This window comes from Miscanthus floridulus, chromosome 10, assembly GCF_019320115.1.
Source record: "Miscanthus floridulus cultivar M001 chromosome 10, ASM1932011v1, whole genome shotgun sequence".
NCBI classification, from domain to species: Eukaryota; Viridiplantae; Streptophyta; class Magnoliopsida; order Poales; family Poaceae; genus Miscanthus; species Miscanthus floridulus.
This window is the reverse complement of record NC_089589.1, coordinates 109,628,069-109,649,180: the sequence shown is the minus strand read 5'-3', so window position 1 is coordinate 109,649,180 and position 21,112 is coordinate 109,628,069. Positions and strand designations below refer to the sequence as shown.

At 45.5% G+C, this 21,112-nt stretch overlaps 1 protein-coding gene across 1 annotated transcript; it reads left to right on the top strand.

Annotated features, from left to right (window-relative positions):
- The first annotated feature begins 1,234 nt into the window (after positions 1–1,234).
- On the top strand, positions 1,235–12,774 carry LOC136486955 (F-box/kelch-repeat protein SKIP11-like). The gene is made up of 7 exons (XM_066484049.1): positions 1,235–2,261; positions 2,578–2,752; positions 2,845–3,097; positions 4,705–4,927; positions 5,031–5,151; positions 10,767–10,950; positions 11,171–12,774. Exons 2-7 carry the CDS (start codon positions 2,591–2,593, stop codon positions 12,199–12,201), a joined length of 1,974 nt encoding a protein of 657 aa, XP_066340146.1. The 5' UTR covers positions 1,235–2,261; positions 2,578–2,590; the 3' UTR covers positions 12,202–12,774.
- Positions 12,775–21,112: the final 8,338 nt, after the last annotated feature.

Sequence of the window (21,112 nt, the reverse complement as noted above, 5' to 3'; positions counted from 1 at the left end):
TAGGTCTGACCTTTGGCTAAGGCTATCCGTACTCGTCTATCTCTATTTTCATCTTTAAAAAGCAATATTCTATTCTATTTATCGAGATTCTCTGCTCTATACTTATTTCTTCCGCACCCGTGTTATCTATATCTCATACTCTATATCCACTATTCTATATTTTATTCCCTCTCTCACCCTTTCTCTCTCACCAACTCTCTCTCCGCGCTACAGTGTATATCGTGCGTGCTGCGCACGTGCTGAGAGTAGCGCTGCACTGTGTAGCCGATACGCTACCGGCTGCTTTGCAGGCGCGCGGTGCCGGGCCGTTTGCAGGTCGCGGCTATTTTCATCTCTAAAAAAGAATATTCTATTCTAGTCATCGAGATTCTCTACTCTATACCCATTTCTCCCGTACCCGTGTTATCTCTATCTCATACTCTATACATATTCTTTCATATTTTATTCTCCTCTCTCACTCTTTCTCTCTCACCAACTCTCTCTCCCGCTACAGTGTTTAGCGTGTGTGCTGCGCGCGCGCTGGGCTTCCAGGTGCACTGTGCCGTCGGGACGCTGCAGGCCGGTTTACAGACGCGCAGTGCGGGCGCGCGCACGCTACCGCGCACGGTGCCGAGCCGTTTAACGGTCACGGTGCGGATAGCCTAAGGCCCTGTTTGGTTCCTGCAGTGTCTACTAAAATTCCTATCACATCGAATGCTTGGACACATGTATGGAGTATTAAATATAGACTAATTACGAAACTAATTGCACAACTTGCGACTAATTTGCGTGACGAATCTTTTAAGCCTAATTAGTCCATGATTTGACAACGTGGTGCTACAGTAACATATGCTACGGTACATGTGCTAATGACAGATTAATTAGGCTTAAAAATCGTCTCGTAAATTAGTCTCCATCTATGTAATTAGTTTTATAATTAATCTATATTTAATGCTCCTTATTAGTATCTAAACATTTGATGTGACATAAATTTTAGAAGCGACTAAATAACAAACACCTCGCCAAGTGTCCCAGCTTTTGTTTAAGCTGGGTGCCTTTCTCTTTCTTTTCATTGCTCCGTCGGCCTCCTACAGAGTATGCAATGTCTGAAAATCTTCTTCACAAGACTGTCTCTGACAACCTGACTCAAACACAAAATAGATCGTTTATAGTGTTTTTTAATGAAAACACACTCCAACAAATGACGCAAAACAGAGGACGTATTTTGGGTTCAAGCCGAACCGAAACGTAAATAAACGTGTCGAGAGAGACGACGCAAATGTCCAGAGCCGGATCTCGAAGGCGCCGCTCGCGGTGGGAACGGAGGCGGCTCGCGCGGCGCCCCCTCCCGGCAGCAGCAGCAGCCGGCGCAGCACCACCGGCGGCCCCTCCCCTCTCTCCTGCCTCCGCTCCTCCCTCGCATCTCTCTCCCTCTCTCTGCCTTCCCACCATTTCTCTCCCTTCCCCTCTCCCTTCCCTCCCGAAGCGGCGACGCGGCGACGGGCGCGACGCGGCGGCGCCTGCGCCTGCTACGGCCGGCCCCCGGCGGCCCCCCTCCCTTCCTCCCACCCCCCGCGCGGGCGGACCCCCATGGCAGCGCTTCTAGTGTTTCTTGAGAGAGATAAAAAATCTGTGATTTTTGTGGTATATTTGCTATGATTTGGTGTGGGAATGGAAGCCCAAATCCTCCTTTTCTCCTCCGGGATTTATCATTCTTGCTTGTGATTTTCGTTCTTCACTGTGATCTGTTTTTCGTTTCTGGGAAGGTTTTGCGTTCTTGGCTGTGATCTGAAATTAACGAAGTTTGAGTTGGGTTCGAGCCATGATTCTGCTGGGATAGCTTACCAACATCATGGAGATCACCTGTGCGAGATTTGGGGCCGAGTTGTTTTGATTTGGCTCGGTTTTCGTCGATTCTCTTGGCCGCCCGTTTTTCTGTTCGTGCGATGAGGCTTCTCTGTTCATCGTTGTTTGTCGTGTGGGGGGTGCGCTCCAGTGGGATCCAGTAGCAGCGCTACCGACGCCGGTAATCAGGCACCGTGTGAGCTCTGCAGAGCGGTGCTCGCCCCTGGCCCTGGAGTCCACTACCGAGCATCGGTTCTGTGTCCGTTTCCTTCCCCTTCTTCTGTTCGTACGAGTCGATCCTGTTCGTGCTTTGAGCGTTCGTGGTTGGCAGCTGTGCTGCGAACCCAGCTCTTTCTTTTCATTGCTCCGTCGGCCTCCTACAGAGTGAGCAATGTCTGAAAATCTTCTTCACTAAGCAGGACGGAGTGCCTCTCCAGGTAATTACAGTTTTGTTTCCTGTAAAAGATATACTCCTACTCCATAAGATTATGCTAGTTGGGTGCTGTGGCAGAAGCTCTTCTATCGTTAGCTCACATGTTCCTGAGTAGATTAGTCGAGCCCCTTCTTGTTGGGTACGTAGAGATGTATTTGTTCCTTTCACAATTTTTCTTGAGCTTGTTGGGAGTTTCCATTTCAGAATGTTTGCCCACTGAGGGAATAAGAGTGAAATAGAAGAGTGATATTCTTTCTGTAATTACGTCCTCTCATGACACAGTGAATCATTCAGACAGTACTTTCTTTTTCTGTTTCAAGGGTATTGTGATAGATGGATCGTGCAGCTAGTACAAAACGCGATGTCCTTGAGCGCATGCTGCTCGATGAAAGTGTAGAGCCGACTGATCTGCCATTATCACTTTTGGAAAACATCACAAATGGTTTCTCCGATGACAAACGAATAGGAAGCGGTGGGTTTGCTGTGGTTTATAAGGTATGATACATCTAGGTCTCAGTTGGGCAATTCTTAAGATGTAGCTGCTCAAAGATTTAAGTTGATGTTGACACGGTTTCTTGTGACTGCAGGGAATGCTTAGGAATGGGACAATTGCTGTGAAGAAGTTGTTCAATACCTATTTGCATGAGAACAAATTTCATCAAGAGGTTGAATGTCTAATGAAGGTGAACCACAAAAATGTAGTAAGATTTCTTGGATATTGTGCTGACACACAAGGAAGGATGGAAATCTACGATGGGAAGCATGTCATGGCAGATGTACAACAAAGATTACTGTGCTTTGAGTATTTGCCTAAAGGGAGTCTTCATGATTATATCACCGGTAGGGTAATGTCGCATGTAACCTTCTTTTCATCTTCATTATATTTATTAAAGATAGTTTGATTCAAGATATCATTATGATAGAAATCACTAGTACTGCATATGGCCCAGCACTGCCGGTTTCAAGCCTTCTCGTGCTCTGTATATATATTTGAGATGGCCACAAATTAGCAATGCTAGAGATAATCACTAGTAGCCCATTGTTCAAACCTATGGTCACATGTCATTGACGGTTTGAGCTATGAACTAGTAGTAATACTTTACTGATGCTACCAATTCAAACCAATAACTGGCGGTGTTATTGCAACAATATCTAAAAATCACCTCCTTAAATCCGACCAAAGCTTCCCATTTTCTCTTACTATTCTATTGTTGCAATCATTTTTCACCAAAGGCTCATAGAGGCTTATTTTATTACGAAGAAAACACATTATCACATCGCTTTGAGGTCGGTGACTAGCAACCCATTCAAATTCTATCTTGTTTGCTTAGGGCCTATTTGGGATAGCTCCAGGTGCTCCAGATCCAGGAAAAACAGCTCCAGATCCCACTTTTCTAGCCAAACATGCCAACTCCATGAAATAAGAAGCACCCAAAATTTCAGATCTCAGGGCCAGATCCATGGATTTCGTGGAGCACCTCAATAGGTGCTTCAAAAACCCAAGGCTAGATCCAGAATTGTGGAGTTAGCAAAAATTACCCACCATGCCACTGATTAGTGAAAATGAACGGTTTGTTCTCTTCTTCCTTTCTCCTAAAAGCTCCTGACTCCGCGCTCCCACCGGCCATGGCAACTCTGCCCTCACGCGCCGCCCTCACGTCGGCGCCCTCCCCGGTGCAGGATCCACGGACGGCGCCCCTCACCATGCGGCCACGCCCCGGCCAGCCCTCCCCTCCCTGCTCCCAGCCCTCCCCTCCTCTCACCATGGCGGTTGGTCGTCTCGAACCGAGCCCACCCACACTAGCCTCCGGTCGTGCCGGCCTAAGCGGACCCGAACCTCCTAGCTGCGCCTGCGACCGAGCCGGCCGTGCCCCTTGGCCGCTCCGTCCACACCCAGTAGACGAGGATTCCCAGCCAGTCGCGATGCACGGTCGCACGCGCATCTCCGGCCACTGCGTTGACCGCACCTCGCGGGCCCCTACTAGGCGCACCTACACCGCTCGTTGATGGCCGCATCGTCACGCCTAGTCCCGACGAGGATGAAGAAACGTGCACTGTTGGGAAGAGGATAAAAAGGCTGACGTGCGGGCCCAAGGTGTCTTGAGACAAAGGGGAAAAAGGAGCTCCCATGATGGGCAACTGTTGGGCCATGATGTGCTGGTTGTTGGCCCAGCCCAGCAGATTCATCGTGGAGCTGCCCCAAACAGTTTTTTTTAATCCCAGATCCAAACTGAAGCTGCTCCAAGGTGGATCTAGTGCTTCAGATCTGGTTTTAAAATTTGGAGCTGTCCCAAACAGGCCCTTCGTCAGATAGTCTTGGATTTTTATTTGAATGTGGTGGAGTGTCAACAAAATTTACCAACCTTGCTAACCCTAGCTAGATTTAAAATATATCATGCAGGAGTATCTCATGTAACTAAAGTTCTTTTATCCTCTTCCATTTGTAGACGCATCACGTGAGCTTGAATGGACACAATGGTACCAAATAATCAAGGGAATTTGTGCGGGCTTGCATTATCTTCATGAGAATTGTATTGTTCACTTAGATCTGAAGCCTACTAATATATTGTTCGACAACAATTTGGTGCCCAAAATAGCTGACTTTGGTCTCTCGAGGTGCTTTGATGAAAGGCAAAGCCATGCTACTACTTCAAAAATATACGGAACACTGTAAGATCGCAAGCTTCCTGAGAAGTCATTTCAGTGGTTAATTATGCATTATATTGGTCTCCTTCCCACTAATTCAATGTATTATATATAAATTTTCTTGTAGAGGATACATAGCACCTGAAGTCCACTGTGGAAGAATCACATTCAAGTCAGATATGTATAGTCTTGGAGTTATAATCATAGAGATACTGACAGGAGAAAAGATGTATCCTGAGGATTATGATGTAAGAATAATTGTTATACTTTTACTTCGCACAATACCATCATTCCTTTTAGATGCTTTTCTTGGCAGCACAACTAGTAGCTAACAACATAATTTGGCCGCAAAATTGGGTAAATCAATGTCTGCTCCTCAGTATCAAATCATTGAAATATGAAAAGAAAAAGCATAGACTTTGAAGTGGGGTGCACTTTACTTGATGTGGTTTCTGCCTTTATATGATTATGTGGTTTTTTTATCTACTCCCCTGCTAAAGACAATCGATTTTAGGCATTGGAATGGCATTACATCAACATTTTTGCTATCACCATTTATATGTATATATTAGTAAGGAACTATAATAATTCATGTTACTCATCTTATCTTACTATTACTAATTAGTGGCTCCAACGGAGGCTCTAAGTTAATTCTCACAAAAACGCTAGAAAAAAGATAAATCCTAGAAGTTTTCACAATAATCGGAAACATGTAACTATCAATATGATAGACTCTAATCACCACTAATAATAATAGTGGTTGGGTATATTTTGTTTTCTAAACAATTAACCACCTCTACGATTGTGTAAAACAATATAAAGTAACTCAAGAATCTTCTATATTTAAATTACCCACCTATACAACTAAGATACATGATAGATAATCTAATTACACACCTGCTATTATGATAAATAATCTACATAACCCCTAAAATTTGCATTTAATTACCTACTTAATATTATGACAAGCAATCTATGTAACTCCTTAAATTTACATCCAAATTACCGCTTCTGTTATTCTTAAAAAACTAAAATATCCTTTCAAATCTACATTTAATTAGAGGCTCCAACGGAGGCTCTAAGTTAATTCTCACAAAAAAAGCTAGAAAAAAAGATAAATCCTATAAGTTTTCATAATAATAAAAAACATCTAACTATCAATTTGATAGACTCTAATCACCACTAATAATAATAGCCGTTGGATATATTTTATTTTCTAAACAATTAACCACCTATACTATTGTTTAAAACAACAAAAGTAACTTAAAAATCTTCTATATTTAAATTACCCAACTATACTACTAAGAAACGTGATAGATAATCTAATTACCCACCTGCTATTATGATAAATAATCTACATACAACAACAACAACAACAACAACAAAGCCTTTAAGTCTCAAACAAGTTGGGGTATGCTAGAGTTGAAACCCAGCAGAAGCAATCAAGGTTCAGGCACGTGAATAGCTGTCTTCCATGCACTCCTATCTAAGGCTAAGTCTTTGGGTATATTCCATCCTTTCAATTCTCCTTTTATTGCCTCTACCCAAGTCAACTTCGGTCTTCCTCTGTCTCTCTTCACGTTACTATCCTGGCTTAGGATTCCACTACGCACCGGTGCCTCTGGAGGTCTCCGTTAGACATGTCCAAACCATCTCAACCGGTGTTGGACAAGCTTTTCTTCAATTGGTGCTACCCCTAATCTATCACGTATATCATCGTTCCGAATTCGATCCCTTCTTGTATGACCGCAAATCCAACGCAACATACGCATTTCCGCGACACTTATCTGTTGAACATGTCGTCTTTTCGTAGGCCAACATTGTGCACCATACAACATAGCAGGTCTAATCGCCGTCCTATAAAACTTGCCTTTTAGCTTCTGTGGTACCCTTTTGTCACATAGGACACCAGATGCTTGCCGCCACTTCATCCACCCTGTTTTGATTCTATGGCTAACATCTTCATCAATATCCCCGTCTCTCTGTAGCATTGATCCTAAATATCGAAAGGTATCCTTCCTAGGCACTACCTGACCTTTCAAACTAATATCTTCCTCCTCCCGAGTAGTAGTGCCGAAGTCACATCTCATATACTCAGTTTTAGTTCTACTGAGTCTAAAACCTTTGGACTCCAAAGTCTCCCGCCATAACTCCAGTTTCTGATTCACTCATGCCCGGCTTTCATCAACTAGCACTACATCGTCCGCGAAAAGCATACACCAAGGGATGTCCCCTTGAATGTCTCTTGTGACCTCATCCATCACTAAGGCAAACAAATAAGGGCTCAAAGCTGACCCTTGATGTAGCCCTATCCTAATCGGAAAGTCATCCGTGTCTCCATCACTTGTTCGAACTCTAGTCACAACATTGTTGTACATGTCCTTAATGAGCCCGACGTACTTCGTTGGGACTTTTTGTTTGTCCAAAGCCCACCACATAACATTCCTTGGTATTTTATCATAAGCCTTCTCCAAGTCAATAAAAACCATGTGTAGATCCTTCTTCTCCCTATACCGCTCCATAACTTGTCTTATTAAGAAAATGGCTTCCATGGTTGACCTTCCGGGCATGAAACCAAATTGGTTCATAGAGACCCGCGTTATTGCTCTCAAGCGATGCTCGATAACTCTCTCCCATAGCTTCATAGTATGGCTCATCAACTTAATTCTCCGGTAATTAGTACAACTTTGAATATCCCCTTTATTCTTGTAGATCGGTACTAATATACTTCTTCTCCACTCATCAGGCATCTTGTTCGATCGAAAAATATGATTGAACAACTTGGTTAGCCATACTATAGCTATGTCCCCAAGGCATCTGCACACCTCGATTGGGATACCATCCGGTCCCATCGCCTTACCTCCTTTCATCCTTTTCAACGCCTCTCTGACCTCAGATTCTTGGATTCTCCGCACAAAGCGCCTATTGGTGTCATCAAAGGAGTCATCAACTGAAAGGTTGTATCCGTATTCTCAACATTGAACAATTTGTTAAAATACTCTTGCCATCGATGTCGGATCTCATCCTCTTTCACCAAGAGATGGTCCCTTTCATCCTTAATGCATTTAACTTGGTTGAAGTTCCTTGTCTTTCTCTCACGAACCCTAGCCATCCTATAAATGTCCTTCTCTCCTTCCTTCGTACTCAAACGTTGGTAAAGATCCTTGTACGCTCTACCCTTTGCCACACTTACAGCTCGCTTTGCAGTCTTCTTTGCCACCTTGTACTTCTATATGTTGTCCACACTCCTGTCATGGTACAAGCGTCTATAACACTCTTTCTTCTCCTTAATAGCCCTTTGGACTTCCTCATTCCACCACCAAGTATCTTTAGACTTGCATCCACTTCCTTTGGTTACTCCACACCGAATGTTGGTTGCCATCTTCTCCCACATGTTGTTTATGTCCTCTTCTTCCTTCCAAGAGCCCTCTTTGATAACCCTTTCCCTAAATACCTCTGACGCCTCCCCTTTCAGTTTCCACCACTTTGTTCTTTCAATCTTAGCTTGTTTATCCCTACGGGCACGCACCTGAAAACGAAAGTCTACCACCAAAAGCTTATCTTGAGAAACAACACACTCCCCTAGTATCACCTTGCAACCCAAGCATGCTCGTTTGTCCTTTCTTCTTGTGAGGACAAAGTCAATCTGGCTAGAGTGTTGTCCGCTACTGAAGGTCACTAGATGAGATTCTCTCTTTCTAAAGAAAGTGTTGGCTATCATCAGGTCAAAAGCTACCGTGAAGTCCAGAACTTCCTCCCCCTCCTGATTCCTACTACCATAACCAAAACCTCCATGAACTGCCTCGAAACCTGCGCTTGTAGTACCTACATGTACATTAAGATCTCCTCCTGTAAAAAGCTTCTCACTACTAGGTACAACTCTAATCAGGCCATCTAAGTCTTTCCAGAACTGTCTCTTAGCACTCTCGTCGAGGCCTACTTGGGGGGCATACGCACTAATTACGTTCAAGACCATATCACCAATGACAAGCTTGACTAAGATAATCCTATCTCCTTGCCTTCTCACTCCCACCACACTATTCTTGAGGCTCTTATCAATCAAAACTCCTACTCCATTTCTATTCGCAACTATCCCTGTGTACCAAAGCTTGAAACCTGTATTGTCCACCTCCTTCGCCTTCTGACCCTTCCATTTAGTCTCTTGAATGCATAATATATTTACACGTCTCCTAGTCGCGGTATCAACTAATTCTCTTAACTTACTTGTAAGTGACCCTACATTCCAACTACCTAAACGGATCCTAGTTGGTTTGACTAGCTTCCTTACCCTTCGCACCCCTGTGAAGACCCTTGCTCATTTTTCACTACACCCGGGCGCCGATGTAGCGCGCCACTAAGGATGCGACAACCCGATCCTTGTTCACTTGACACCGTGCCCAGATCGTGACACGGCGCGTCACGGGGGTGACGACCCGACCCTTGCACATTTAACACCATACCCGGGTTCCGATATGGCGCGTCGCTAAGAGGGTTACGTCCCAACGGTTTTCTTTCGGGTTTCATCTCCATTAGAATGGCTAGATTTAATGTTGGCTCGTCGCGCCTATCACAACCCTCCTCCTTTACCAGGGCTTGGGACCTGCTATGTTGAGACAACATAGGCGGAGTTATGATAAATAATCTACATAACTCCTAAAATTTGCATTTAGTTACCTACTTAATATTATGATAAGCAATCTACGTAACTCCTTAAATTTACATCTAAATTACCACTTCTGTCATTCTTAAAACAACTAAAATATCCATTCAGATCTACTTAAAAATATTCTATTACAAGAAATGTTTAAATAACCATAAAACATATATATTTCTATGTTACCCACTTCTGTTATTATTAATATCTTAAAATTTGACTAAAGAAAACATACATGTTGCAAATCAAGTACAAATCCTTGCATGAGTTCTAAATATATATGTTATATTTTAGTAATCATGAAAAATATTTCCTTAATGACTCATATACTAATGATAATACCAAATTATTTAATTTTATAAGTTGCTACTTTGGATATATTTACACATTTGAATAAAAAATGTTTAATTTCTTGATAAAAAATTGAAATTTCCTGAGAAGTGGGGAAGGTTAGTGTAGCTGTAGCTCATAGGTGGCTATATCTTCGTGGCCTTTGAGATTCATTTGGAGTAAACCATCACTATAAAGCTTAAATACTAATGTGCTATTGAGGTTGGTACTGCTACCTTATTATAAATCTTATTTGAACTTGTACCACTGATCCTAAGCGACGCGATGCAAAGTTTGAATGATTGTTAATGCCATCATAGTGCCTGAAGTGTAGTCTATGATCTCAATTTTTTTTCTTTTAAGAACCGCAAAAGGATAGAGTAAGCAGAAGAATTTCCACTTGAGGATAAAAAACTATAGCAATTAGTAAGATAAAATTTAAAAATCTAAATTTAGATTCTCGACATCATAATATGAGCTGCAACAAGAGTACACATCATAGTTGAAGCTGATGTTTGAACTAAATTCATCTGGATAACACAAGCAAAGAGGAGTTGTACAAAGGAAAAATCTATAGATATGGATGAAAACATATAGATCACTAATTGATAAGTTTATTTCACAACTATATAGAGACTACAAAGTATCTATTATGCCTATTATGTTAGAAAAATGGACAAAGATAAAGAAAATAAGCAATTTATTATATATATTTTTAGTGAGAGATATTAAACAATGACTGATGCTTATGTCTCTTAAGATTCTAATCTATGCCAGAGCACAGGTGGATAGACTAGTAATACTTTAATTCATGGTACAAGAGGTGTCAATTGTTCCTTTCATAAATAAATCATATAACTCACAATTTGCAGTTTACAGGTACTCAAAAGTTGGGGGAACAGGTTGGACAAAATACACAGAGAAAAGCAGTTGGAGCAATTACGAGTGTGCGCTGAAATAGGGAAAGAATGCACTGACTATGATCCAAGAAGGAGACCAGATGCACGGGATATTGTCCGTAGACTTGATGAAGCGGATATTGTGGATGGGTATATTAGCACAGGTAATTTCACTTTTTATATGATGATTTTTTTTTGTATTTGAGAAATCAAATCTTTAGCCTTTTTAAAATATTTGTAAGTTGTTGGTGGAAAAATCCATATATTCTACCTTTTTGCATCTTTGCAAATAAAATGGTTAACTATTACGCCGTTGATAATTAATTATTAAAAGATGAAAATTTGGTGCAATATCTATCTTGATCTAATTATCGTGTCCTTTAGGAAATACACAAGATAGAGGAGCGCATGGCGACGGACTATTTGGTGCAATTGGTCGTAAGCTGTCCCTCAAGTGCCTTCTTCGAGTGTCCCGGTCGGATTACGGCACAGTGGCCTCCTTGAGCCGGCACTTCCGGACTCTGGTGCGCAATGGGGATATCTACCGCCTACGGCGGCTGACCGGGGTAGCAGAGCATTGGATCTACGTCTCTTGTGAACCGGGAGAGTGGACCGCATATGACCTGGAGCGCAGGCGCTGGATCCGAGCACCCAATATGCCAGTAGAAGAAAACTTCTTTTATATTCACAATCAGCAGTCGTTCGTTGTGGGCACAGACCTGCTCGTGTTTGGCACGGGGGATTTTCTGTTAATATATAGCATCCTAACCAATTCATGGATTCAGACGACTGATGCGACGAACTTCTTTCCGTGCTGCCTATTTGGTTCAACAAGTGTGGGGCAAAAAGCCTATCTGGCAGGGGGAACTACTGATTATTATGACGGGGTCTTGAGCTCTGCAGTAGTGATGTATGATTCTGAGGAAAAAGTTTGGGAGCCCCTCCCAAGCATGAATAGAGCTAGAAAGTCGTGTTCAGCAGCATTCATGGACGGGAAGCTGTATGTGATTGGTGGGGTGGGCAGCAACAGAGAGGTATTGACCTGCGGGGAGGAATACGACTTTGAGCGGAGGTCGTGGAGGGTGATCGACAACATGGCTGAGGGTTTCATGATCGACACAAAATCGATTGTTCCTACTGCTCCCCCTGCTGCAGTTGTCAATAACGAGCTTTATGCAGCTCAACACAGTAACACTGAGAACAATGTCATCAAGTATGACAAGCGGAACAATAGATGGATCACACTTGGAAAATTGCCAGAAGGTTCTGGTTCCTGTCTTAGACCGGGTATTGGTTTCAAAGCATGCGGTGACAAATTGATCTTCGCTGTAGGCAACGAGTGGGCGCTACATCCTTTGGCGCTGTTAAGCTTTACTCATGGGTCCCCAATGAGCAGACACCTGTTTGGAATTTGATTGCCACGCATCCCTCAGGTACTTCCGTGTTTAATTTCGCCGTGATGAGTTGCTGAGTACGTCCACTGAATAAAGACTAAATACAGACGTACAGTGGATGTTTTAAGAAAGGTACAGACGTACAGTATGAGAAAAAAGGAGCTCTGATGTGATCGTAACATCGGTTCCTGCCAGGTATCCATTTTCAGGCCTAAAGCATGTAACCATGAGTTCTAATACTGAAGTACTTTTGGATGAACTGCGATGCGGGACAGTGTTAGATTATCAAAGTATACATATTTTTCAGAAGGCTTTTCAAGCTTTACTGAAGGGCTCTTTACATTCTTCACCTGTTGTTCAGCTGCTTGTTCGTGAGAATCTAGACATGCCACTTGTTAGGAGCCGTTTGCATGTGGGAATTAAAAGCAAGCAGCCCGGCCTAGTGTTTTTTACGAGCATTACAAGTGTGTGAAAGTTGTGCTGTGCAGGCAGTCCATTTGGACAACAATAATCCTGCTGGGTTTCTGTTACCAGAAGTTCTGTGTTGTGCACTGGGTTTCTGTTGCCAGAAGTGTGGTGTTGTGCATTTTTGAAGTGCCGAGCTTATTTTTTATCTCTATCTATACTACTTTTATTTCTACCACTATGAATATCGAAGAACACCTTCACGCATCCTGCTTGCTCATGGTCCACGTGGTCAAAATCGTTTGCCCTCCAAAGAGCTTAATGAAGTCAACCACACCTCGCTTCATCTCGCACCTTCACCAGTTCACCCCCTCACCGATAATTTTTACAGACGATATATGCTATTTTAGTTGTCTCTAAAAATTAATGAACAAATTCAGTTGTATTTGATGTAAAATCATTTACGCAGGTGGTTGGTTTAACCATACAGTTAGTGTAAATAGAGTTACATTGGTGAAAGGTTTAAACCATGCATCTATCAGTGTAAATTGATTTGTACTAGCGGTTCTCAAGTTGATGTCAGAGGAAGGTCACCATTTCTACTGGCTTTTTATACTAGCGGTTTAAAAAACCATAAGTGCAAATGAAAAATGCATCGCTAGTAAAATATGTTTATGTACTTATTGATCCCTTCCAGAGTTAAGTTTTTTAAAGTTTGAGTATATTTACAAAAAATAATATTAATACTTGTATCTCTAAATATATTTATTTTAAAATATACACTATTTATCTAATAATACTTATTACGTATTCTCGAAAAATAAGATGTGCATTCTTTCTTTTTAGCATGGAGCATGGTGTGGAAAGCTGTTAATGATCCTTGGATACTTTAGTTGTCCTCGTGATTGTGCTGGCCTTCTGCACATACCCTCGAGCATCTAGATAAAAGTAATACTACCTCAATATTCTTTTAAAGATCGAGTTATTTATGTTTGGAATTAAATATCTGGTGAGGGTAGTTTTGTAGGAGTATAAACGTAGTCTGAAGTCTGATGTAACGATTATTTATGTATAATAATGTCACACTGAAGTCGACACAAGCAAGTTATTTATGTATAATAACGCTAGCACAGACAAGGTTTGGCCCAATTGGTCAGGCCCGCTGACTGCCACTTCTCTTGGCGGGCTTGGGTACCAAGTTGCCAGCCCAAATGAATCACAGACCCAACCCTAAGTCCAGCCTACAGCTTTTTCTGCAGTACCTCGCTTCGCTTGGGTAAGATGGGTTTGCCAGATCAAGAAACGCCGCAACGAAGGTCCCCAATGCCCATGGCGACGGATTCCGGCACTGAAGCTGTTCCTCATCTCACACGGCGACGTGTTGGACGAAAGTGTCTACGAAGGAAGCGAGGCGCCGCCGCCGGGACCGTTGTGGGCGACTGGGCGGACGTTCCGGCAGACATCCTAGGCACCGTGCTCGGCCTCCTCCCATGCCTCGCCGACCGCGCCAGCGTGCGGTCCGTGTGCCGCCACTGGCGCGCCGCCGCGCGCGTCCAGGCCCTGCCCGCACCGCTGCCCGTGCTGGTGCTCCCCAGATTCATCAGGTTCTCTTGCTTGACCACCAATGGTGATGCCCATCGTGGCGGCGGGCGACGATGCCTTGATCGTGGGCTCTTCTGACGACTGCCAGCGAGGTGGTTCACCTTCCGTGTCTGCAGCAGAGCCCTTGCAATTACCATTGGTTGGATGAATCCACAAGTGCTCGCCCCATCCCAAGATTCTTTAATGGCACCAAAGAACAAGAGTCATGGCTGTTGCTTTTCTGTGCAGTGTTATCTGCATCACCTAGCTCAGGATCCAATTACATTGTGGCTGCTTTGTCTTGCCACAGGGGTGCACCTGGACTGGCTCTCTGGCAACCTGGAATGACCTCATGGTATCTTTGTCGAAGCGCTCCAATTGATTCTTTCAGCGGTGATCTTGCCTTCTATCAGGGGAAGTTGTACGTGGTTAGGAAGTCCAGACCTAGAATCTTTGCTTTTTTGAGCTTAGGGAGGACGAGCACGGTGTCAGTTTGTCCTGTGCTGAGCATTATAAGATTAATCGGCTTATCCCTTCCAAGACCATTGATTCAACCAGGTGCAACCTGGTGGTATGGCGTGAAAAACTGCTATTAATCATCAGATTCTACAGTGATTACACTTACATGACGATGGACTGCAAACCTCAGAATGTTGTGGTGTTTGCATTAGACTTCAGCACAAGCCCTTGTGGAGTCACTCTGTTGCATGTATGTTGATGGGTTGGGCCAGCCGGCCAGGGTATGTAGATGCGTCCCTGAAGGCCGATGTGGCAATTTGAAGCAGCGCACGAACTTGAGCATAGGTTGGAGGAGCGCGGCGGCAGGCGGCAGACACAGCAGAGGATGGTGGTGACTTGGTGCACCACGCATCAGCGATATATATGGAGCTGTAGGCAGGGGAAACGACGACCTTTTGTTTTCCTTCAGGTTAAGGTGGGCGGCGGCGTCCTTTTATTTTCATTCAGGTTGAAGTGGGCGGCGGCGTTTTCTTTTGCATCCGCATTTATGGAGGAAGCAGAACGGTGCATGCATGGAGCTATGGATGAAAACGGATCGGATACGGACGGATATCACCGATATTATATTTGTTTTTATATTTCTGTCCGGATTCGGATTCGAATACGGATAGTGTCAACTATGTCGGATATGATACGATTGGATATCGACATCATAAATATGCGATTTGAGTATTCAGATACGGATACGGTATCGGATGTTGGATATCCGAACTCGGATACGGACAGATCTCAACCCCTCTAAACGGATTCGGTATCGAATACGGTCGGAAAATATCCGTACCGTTTTCATCCCTACATGGAGCCATATATGGTCAGATGGCAGCATAGATGGCACAACGGGCTGGCCTGGCCCGGCCCGGCACGGGCCCGTGCCAGCACAACTCGATATCCAACGGGCCGGCACGGCACGCTGTGCCTCCCACGCCGTGCCTCACAGGGCCACGGGCCTGGCCTCCGGCCCAGGCACGGCACTATGGGCCGATTCCGTGCCGGCCCGGCCCGCGAAGCACGACCAATTTCACAGGCCGTGCCAGCCCGTGGCCCACTGGCTACCGACAGAGAGAGAGAGAGAGAGGGGAAGGGGGTCGCCGCCGCTCGCCACCGAGGAGATCGACGCTGGATCCGGAGGAGGCCAGTGCGCTCGCCACCGAGGAGGCTGACGCCCTCGAAGCTGGATCCAGAGGAGCCGCTCGAGGCCAGCCACCACGCTCGTCGTCCCTGGATCCGGTCGCGCTCGCCCTCGATCCGCCGCCGGGGACGCCACCACCCTAGATCCACCGCCGAAGGCCGAGCACGCCCTGGATCCGCCGCCAGGGGATGCCACCACCCTTGATCCGCTGCCGGAGGACGGGCATGCCCTGCATCCACCACCGGTGAGCGCGCCCACCCTGGATCCGCCGCCAGGGAGTGCCACACGCCTCCTCGCGCGTGGATCTCATCATCCTCTGCCTCCTCGCGCGTGGATCTCGTCGAGGCTGCGAGCTCGGTGGATGCGCCGCCTGCTCCTGGCCGCACCGCCGCCCCTCGAGAACCGCGCGCCGCCGCTCCTCGAGGATTGTGCGCCGCCGCTCTAGGGCCATGTGCCAGTGCCGCGCGGTGCGGTCCCGGTCGATGGAGCTGGAGGAGGGGCAGTAGGGGGCGAGGGGCAGCACGGGAGCGCGGTGGTGCCGCAGAGGAGTGAGTGTGGCGCGGCCGCATGGGGAGGGGACTGCGTAGGGTGACGGGGAGGGGGAGGGGAAGGGAGTTAGGGTTCGCCGGTTTGGGGCCGCGTGGGGCTACGCGAGGAGGGGGAGGGAGAGGGAGAGGGGAATCAGGGGTGGCTGGGTGGGAACTGGGACCGTGGGGCTGCGGCTGCGCGGCCGCGTGGGGGACGAGGCTGCGGCCTACGACAGACGAGCAGGCCGGGCCGCCAGCGGGCCTCTAGTTCTATAGCGGGACGTGCCGTGCCGGCCCACATGCCTGGGGTAAGGCCCAGGCACGACCTGCTCCTCCGGGCCGTGCCAGCCCGGGCCCGCTAGCCGCCGGGCCGGGCCATGCTTGGGTCGGGCCAAAAAACGGGCCTTGGGCCGGGCCGACGAGCTCGAGCTACATGGCCAAGTATGGATGGTAGGCGTCGGTGGATCGATGGCAGCAGTAGCGTAGGAGGAGAACCATGCGTGGCTCGAAGTAAGTGGATGACATGGCTTAAGGAGATGTTAGAGAAATAGGCTAGTGGGGTTTTGCTTTACAAGAGTATAAGATATAGATTGCCCACTATAACAGTGACACAAAGCCTTTTTGATGATTTTTTAAAGCATATATAATATTGCTAAATTATAAGATACATTTAAAAAAAACTCCATTCCACTATTATGGACTTACTCGTTTACTCCAAGCATCGCCACTTGTTGAAAATTAAAGTGCACCGTGGGTGGCTCATTTCGTCCCTGTATCCTTCAGAGGCCTGGTAACCATTTTAGGTCCAAAATAAATTTTGCCTTTTTGGCTTGTGTCTAGCCATTCTAGCTGAAGCAAAAGGATGTCTGACAAGATCCTAACTTAGGGGTATGTTAAGCCTCTGAATCAAGGGTTCCCGACCGACTCTTCTAGGTTCACCCGGGGGCTCGGGGGCTATACCCCTCGGGTACGCTCGTGCGTACCCTTAGGGAAAGGAACCAGGCAGAGCCCGAGCATGCCCGCCGCCACTGCTCGGGGCTCGGGGGCTCACCCGAGCCTCAGGCTCCCGATCGACGGAAGCTTGAACCCGATCATTAGCTCCCTCCCGACCTTCGGCGCCGGCCAAGGCCCGGGCACGAGAAGGTGTGCCCCAAGCCACCGAGGCTCAGGGGGGCTCCTCGGCGCTGCCCCGCGGCTATGGCTCTGTCAACCGCTCCTCCGATAGGGTCATGCACGAGAAGGTGCCCTTGAGCCACCAAGGCTAGGGGGCTCCCTAGCGCTGCCCCGCGGGCATGGCTCTATCAACCACTCCTCCGATAGGGTCACATACGGGGCGTAACGCAAGAAGACAAACTCCTCCACTAGCTTCAGGGGCTCGGGGGCTTTTGGGAACACGCATAAGTGCCTCAAGACAAACTCCTCCAAGTATTCTTTTAACTTTTGGAATGCTTCTTCTGCCTCTTCTGTCCATTAAAAATTTCCTGCCTTTTTCAATAATTTGAAAAAAGGTAGCCCTTTTTCTCCTAGTCGGGAGATGAATCTGTTGAGTGTTGCCATGCATCCTGTAAGCTTCTGTATGTCTTTAACTTTCTTTGGAGGTTTCATATCCATGATGGCTTTAACCTGCTTTGTACTTGCTTCAATTCCTCGGTTGCTGACTAGAAATCCGAGTAGTTGTCCTGATGGGACCCCAAAGACACACTTTGTGGGGTTTAGCTTCCACTGCCATGCTTTTAGATTCTTGAAAGTCTCCTCGAGGTCTTCTATCAATGATCCTGGTTCTTTTGTCTTGATTACTACATCATCAATGTATGCTTCTGCGTTTCTTCCGACTTGATTCCCCAAACAAGTTTGAATTGCTCTTTGATATGTTGCCCCTGCATTTTTTAGCCCAAAAGGCATTGATTTGTAGCAATATGCCCCAAAGGGTGTAATGAATGATGTCTTGCTTTGGTCTTCTTCTCTTAAGGATATTTGATGATAGCCTGAATAGCAATCTAGAAAGGATAATAGAGCCAATCCTGCTGTTGAGTCGATGATTTGATCAATCTTTGGTGGGACATATGGATCTTTTGAGCAATGTTTGTTGAGGTCTGTGTAGTCGATGCACATGCGCCATTCTTTTGAATTCTTCTTCTCTACTAGGACCGGGTTGGCAAGCCAATCCGGGTTGATTATTTCTCTGATGAATCCTGCTGCCATGAGTTTGGTGATCTCTTTTTTGATTGCTGCTTTTTCTGTCTGGAGCAAATCTTCATAGCTTCTGCTTAACGGGTCTGGACCCTTTGTTCACATCAATTATGTGCTCAGCCAACTCCCTTGGGACCCCTGGCATGTTGGTTGGCTTCCAAGCAAAAATATATTTGTTGTCCCGAAGAAAGCTGGTGAGCGCGAGTTCCTATTTGGGGTCGAGATTTGCACTGATGATTGCCGTCTTCTTCGAGTTACCAGTCGATAAGTCAATAGTTTTGGTAGCGTCTTCTTTTGGTGGTGCGAAGTTGCTTGGCTTCTTAGCTGGTATCTGAATCTCATCTGTGTTCATTTCGTTGATTAGCGTTGCAATCTCCTTTCCTTCCTTTATGTCTTGTAATTTTTCGGATATTTGTACTGCTTGTACGTCGCAATCATGTGCTTTCTTTAGATCTCCTTTCAATGATAATACGCCCTTTGTTGTTGGCATCTTGAGTAGTAGGTATGGATAATGTGGTACTGCCATGTATTTTGTTAAAGCTGGTCTCCCAAGTATTGCGTGGTAGCATGATTCAAAGTCTGCAACTTCGAATTTGATGAATTCCATCCGGTATTTGTCTGGTGTGCCAAAGGTGACGGGTAAGGTTATCTGTCCGAGGGGCATAGCTGCTCTGCCGGGTACTATTCCGTAGAATGGTGTGCTTGTAGGTGTCATTAGACCTTCACAAGCTAGATTCATCCTTTTGAGAGTATCTGCGAAAATTATGTTAAGCCCGGCTCCTCCATCGATGAGTACTTTAGTTACTGCTACTCCTACGATAGTTGGACCCAGTACCAGTGGGTAGCATCCTGCGTTTGCTGCACTGGTCCATTGATCTTCTCTTGTGAAGTGGATGGGGTACTCTGACCAATCTAGATACCTTGGGGTGGCTGGTTCAGCTGCCATGATGGCTCTGTGAGCTAGTTTCTCTTGCCTTTTGTTTCGTGTGTTAGGAACACCCAAAAATATTACTGCTAATTGGCGTTGGGGTTCTTGATAATCTCCTTCAGCTCTCTTTTCCTCCTTCTTGTATTCTTCTTGCTTTGGCTCCGAGTTGTTTTGATTCCTGTTTTCTCTCTTCATGAACTGCCGCTAAAAAGTGATGCATTCAACTAACTTGTGTCTGGCCCCTAGGTGTATGTGACATGACATGTTCTCTATGTTTTTCGGCGCTCTTCCTCGGTAGTTGTTGCTCTGATAGTTGCTATTACTGTTGTAACCGTTGTTATTACGGTTGTTGCTATTGTTGTAGTTGCCATTGTGATTGCCACCATTGCTATCATTGCTGTTGCTATTGTATCTTCTTTTGTTGTCTGTGGTTGCCACCATGTTGTCCTGCCTTGGTCTTTTGTCTTGCTGTCTGTAATCAGGTCTTCTATTCTCTGGGTTGTCCCTAGTAAATCGATGCCGGGTTCTTTCTTCTGACGAAATTAGCTTTTCAACAACCTTCTTGAAGTCTTCATTTATTCTTGGGTTCTCATTGAAATAGTCCTTGTATTGCCAATTTGCCCAGATTCCTTCCTCAAAGGCCTCTATCACCTCCCTATCAGTAATGTCGTGGACTTGAGCCCTGAATTCTCCAAATCTTCTATAGTATTCCCTTAGATTTTCTCCTCTCCTTTGCTTTACTCCTTTCAACTCGGCTGCAGTCATTGGATGGGTAATGATGCATGTGAAGTTGTTGCAGAAAGCTTCTTGCAAGTCTTCCCAATACCTGATTGATCTTGGCCTCAATTTGTCAAACCATTGTAGCGGCATTGCTTCGAGGGCCATTGGGAAAAATAGAGCCTTGATGTCGTCGTCTCCTCCAGCTAATTCAATAGATTGGGAGTAAACCCTTAGCTATTGTCTTGGTTCGACTTTGCCATCATACTTGGAATGATTTGCTGGTTTAAATTTGTGCGGTAGCTTCAATGTTTGTAGTCTTCCTGCGAAATAAGGAAATCTATCGTATGGTTCCGTTCTTCCGTAATCTGGCGATCTTGACCTTCTGTAATAAGACCTGTCTTATTTTAACTCGAACTCTCCGTAGTCATCTTCTTTGTCAAATCTTCTTGATATTTCTTGATAGCATTGGCTCAATTCTGGTTTGCCTCTTTCTTGTTGCTTTGAGTAGTGTTCCTGCCTTCCATTAACATCAGCACTCTCTACTGGTCCTATCCTTTGAAAAATTGATTTTTTGGGCGGCTGCTCCCCTTGTGGCTCATGTGGAACTTCTTCGCCGGGTTGTTTTTCTGATCCCCCAACTTCTTTCTTCTGGTCTTCCTTTGCTTTCCCGTTATTCATGAGGGTGTACAACTCCTTTGTTAATTCTTCAATTCTTTCCCTTTTTGTACTTTTTGCGGCTTCTCCTTCCGCCTTCTTTCTGTTGTATTCCGTTAGCTCTGCTTTGTATTTATTCCAGATTTGCTTCCTTTGTTTAGCCCTGTTCCTCCTTCCAGCCTTCAATTTGTTTTTCTTTAGTCTTGCTAGTCTTTGCTCATCATCTTCGTTGCTGTCGCTTTTCTCATCTAGCGAGATGTTGCCTTCTGATTCATCTAA

Excerpts from the sequence above, each read along its gene's own strand:
- LOC136486955 (XM_066484049.1), top strand. The coding sequence starts at position 2,591 with ATGGATCGTGCAGCTAGTACAAAACGCGATGTCCTTGAGCGCATGCTG. Across the intron at positions 2,753-2,844 it reads GGTTTGCTGTGGTTTATAAG|GGAATGCTTAGGAATGGGAC; the intron begins GTATGATACATC and ends TTGTGACTGCAG. Across the intron at positions 5,152-10,766 it reads TGTATCCTGAGGATTATGAT|GTACTCAAAAGTTGGGGGAA; the intron begins GTAAGAATAATT and ends TGCAGTTTACAG.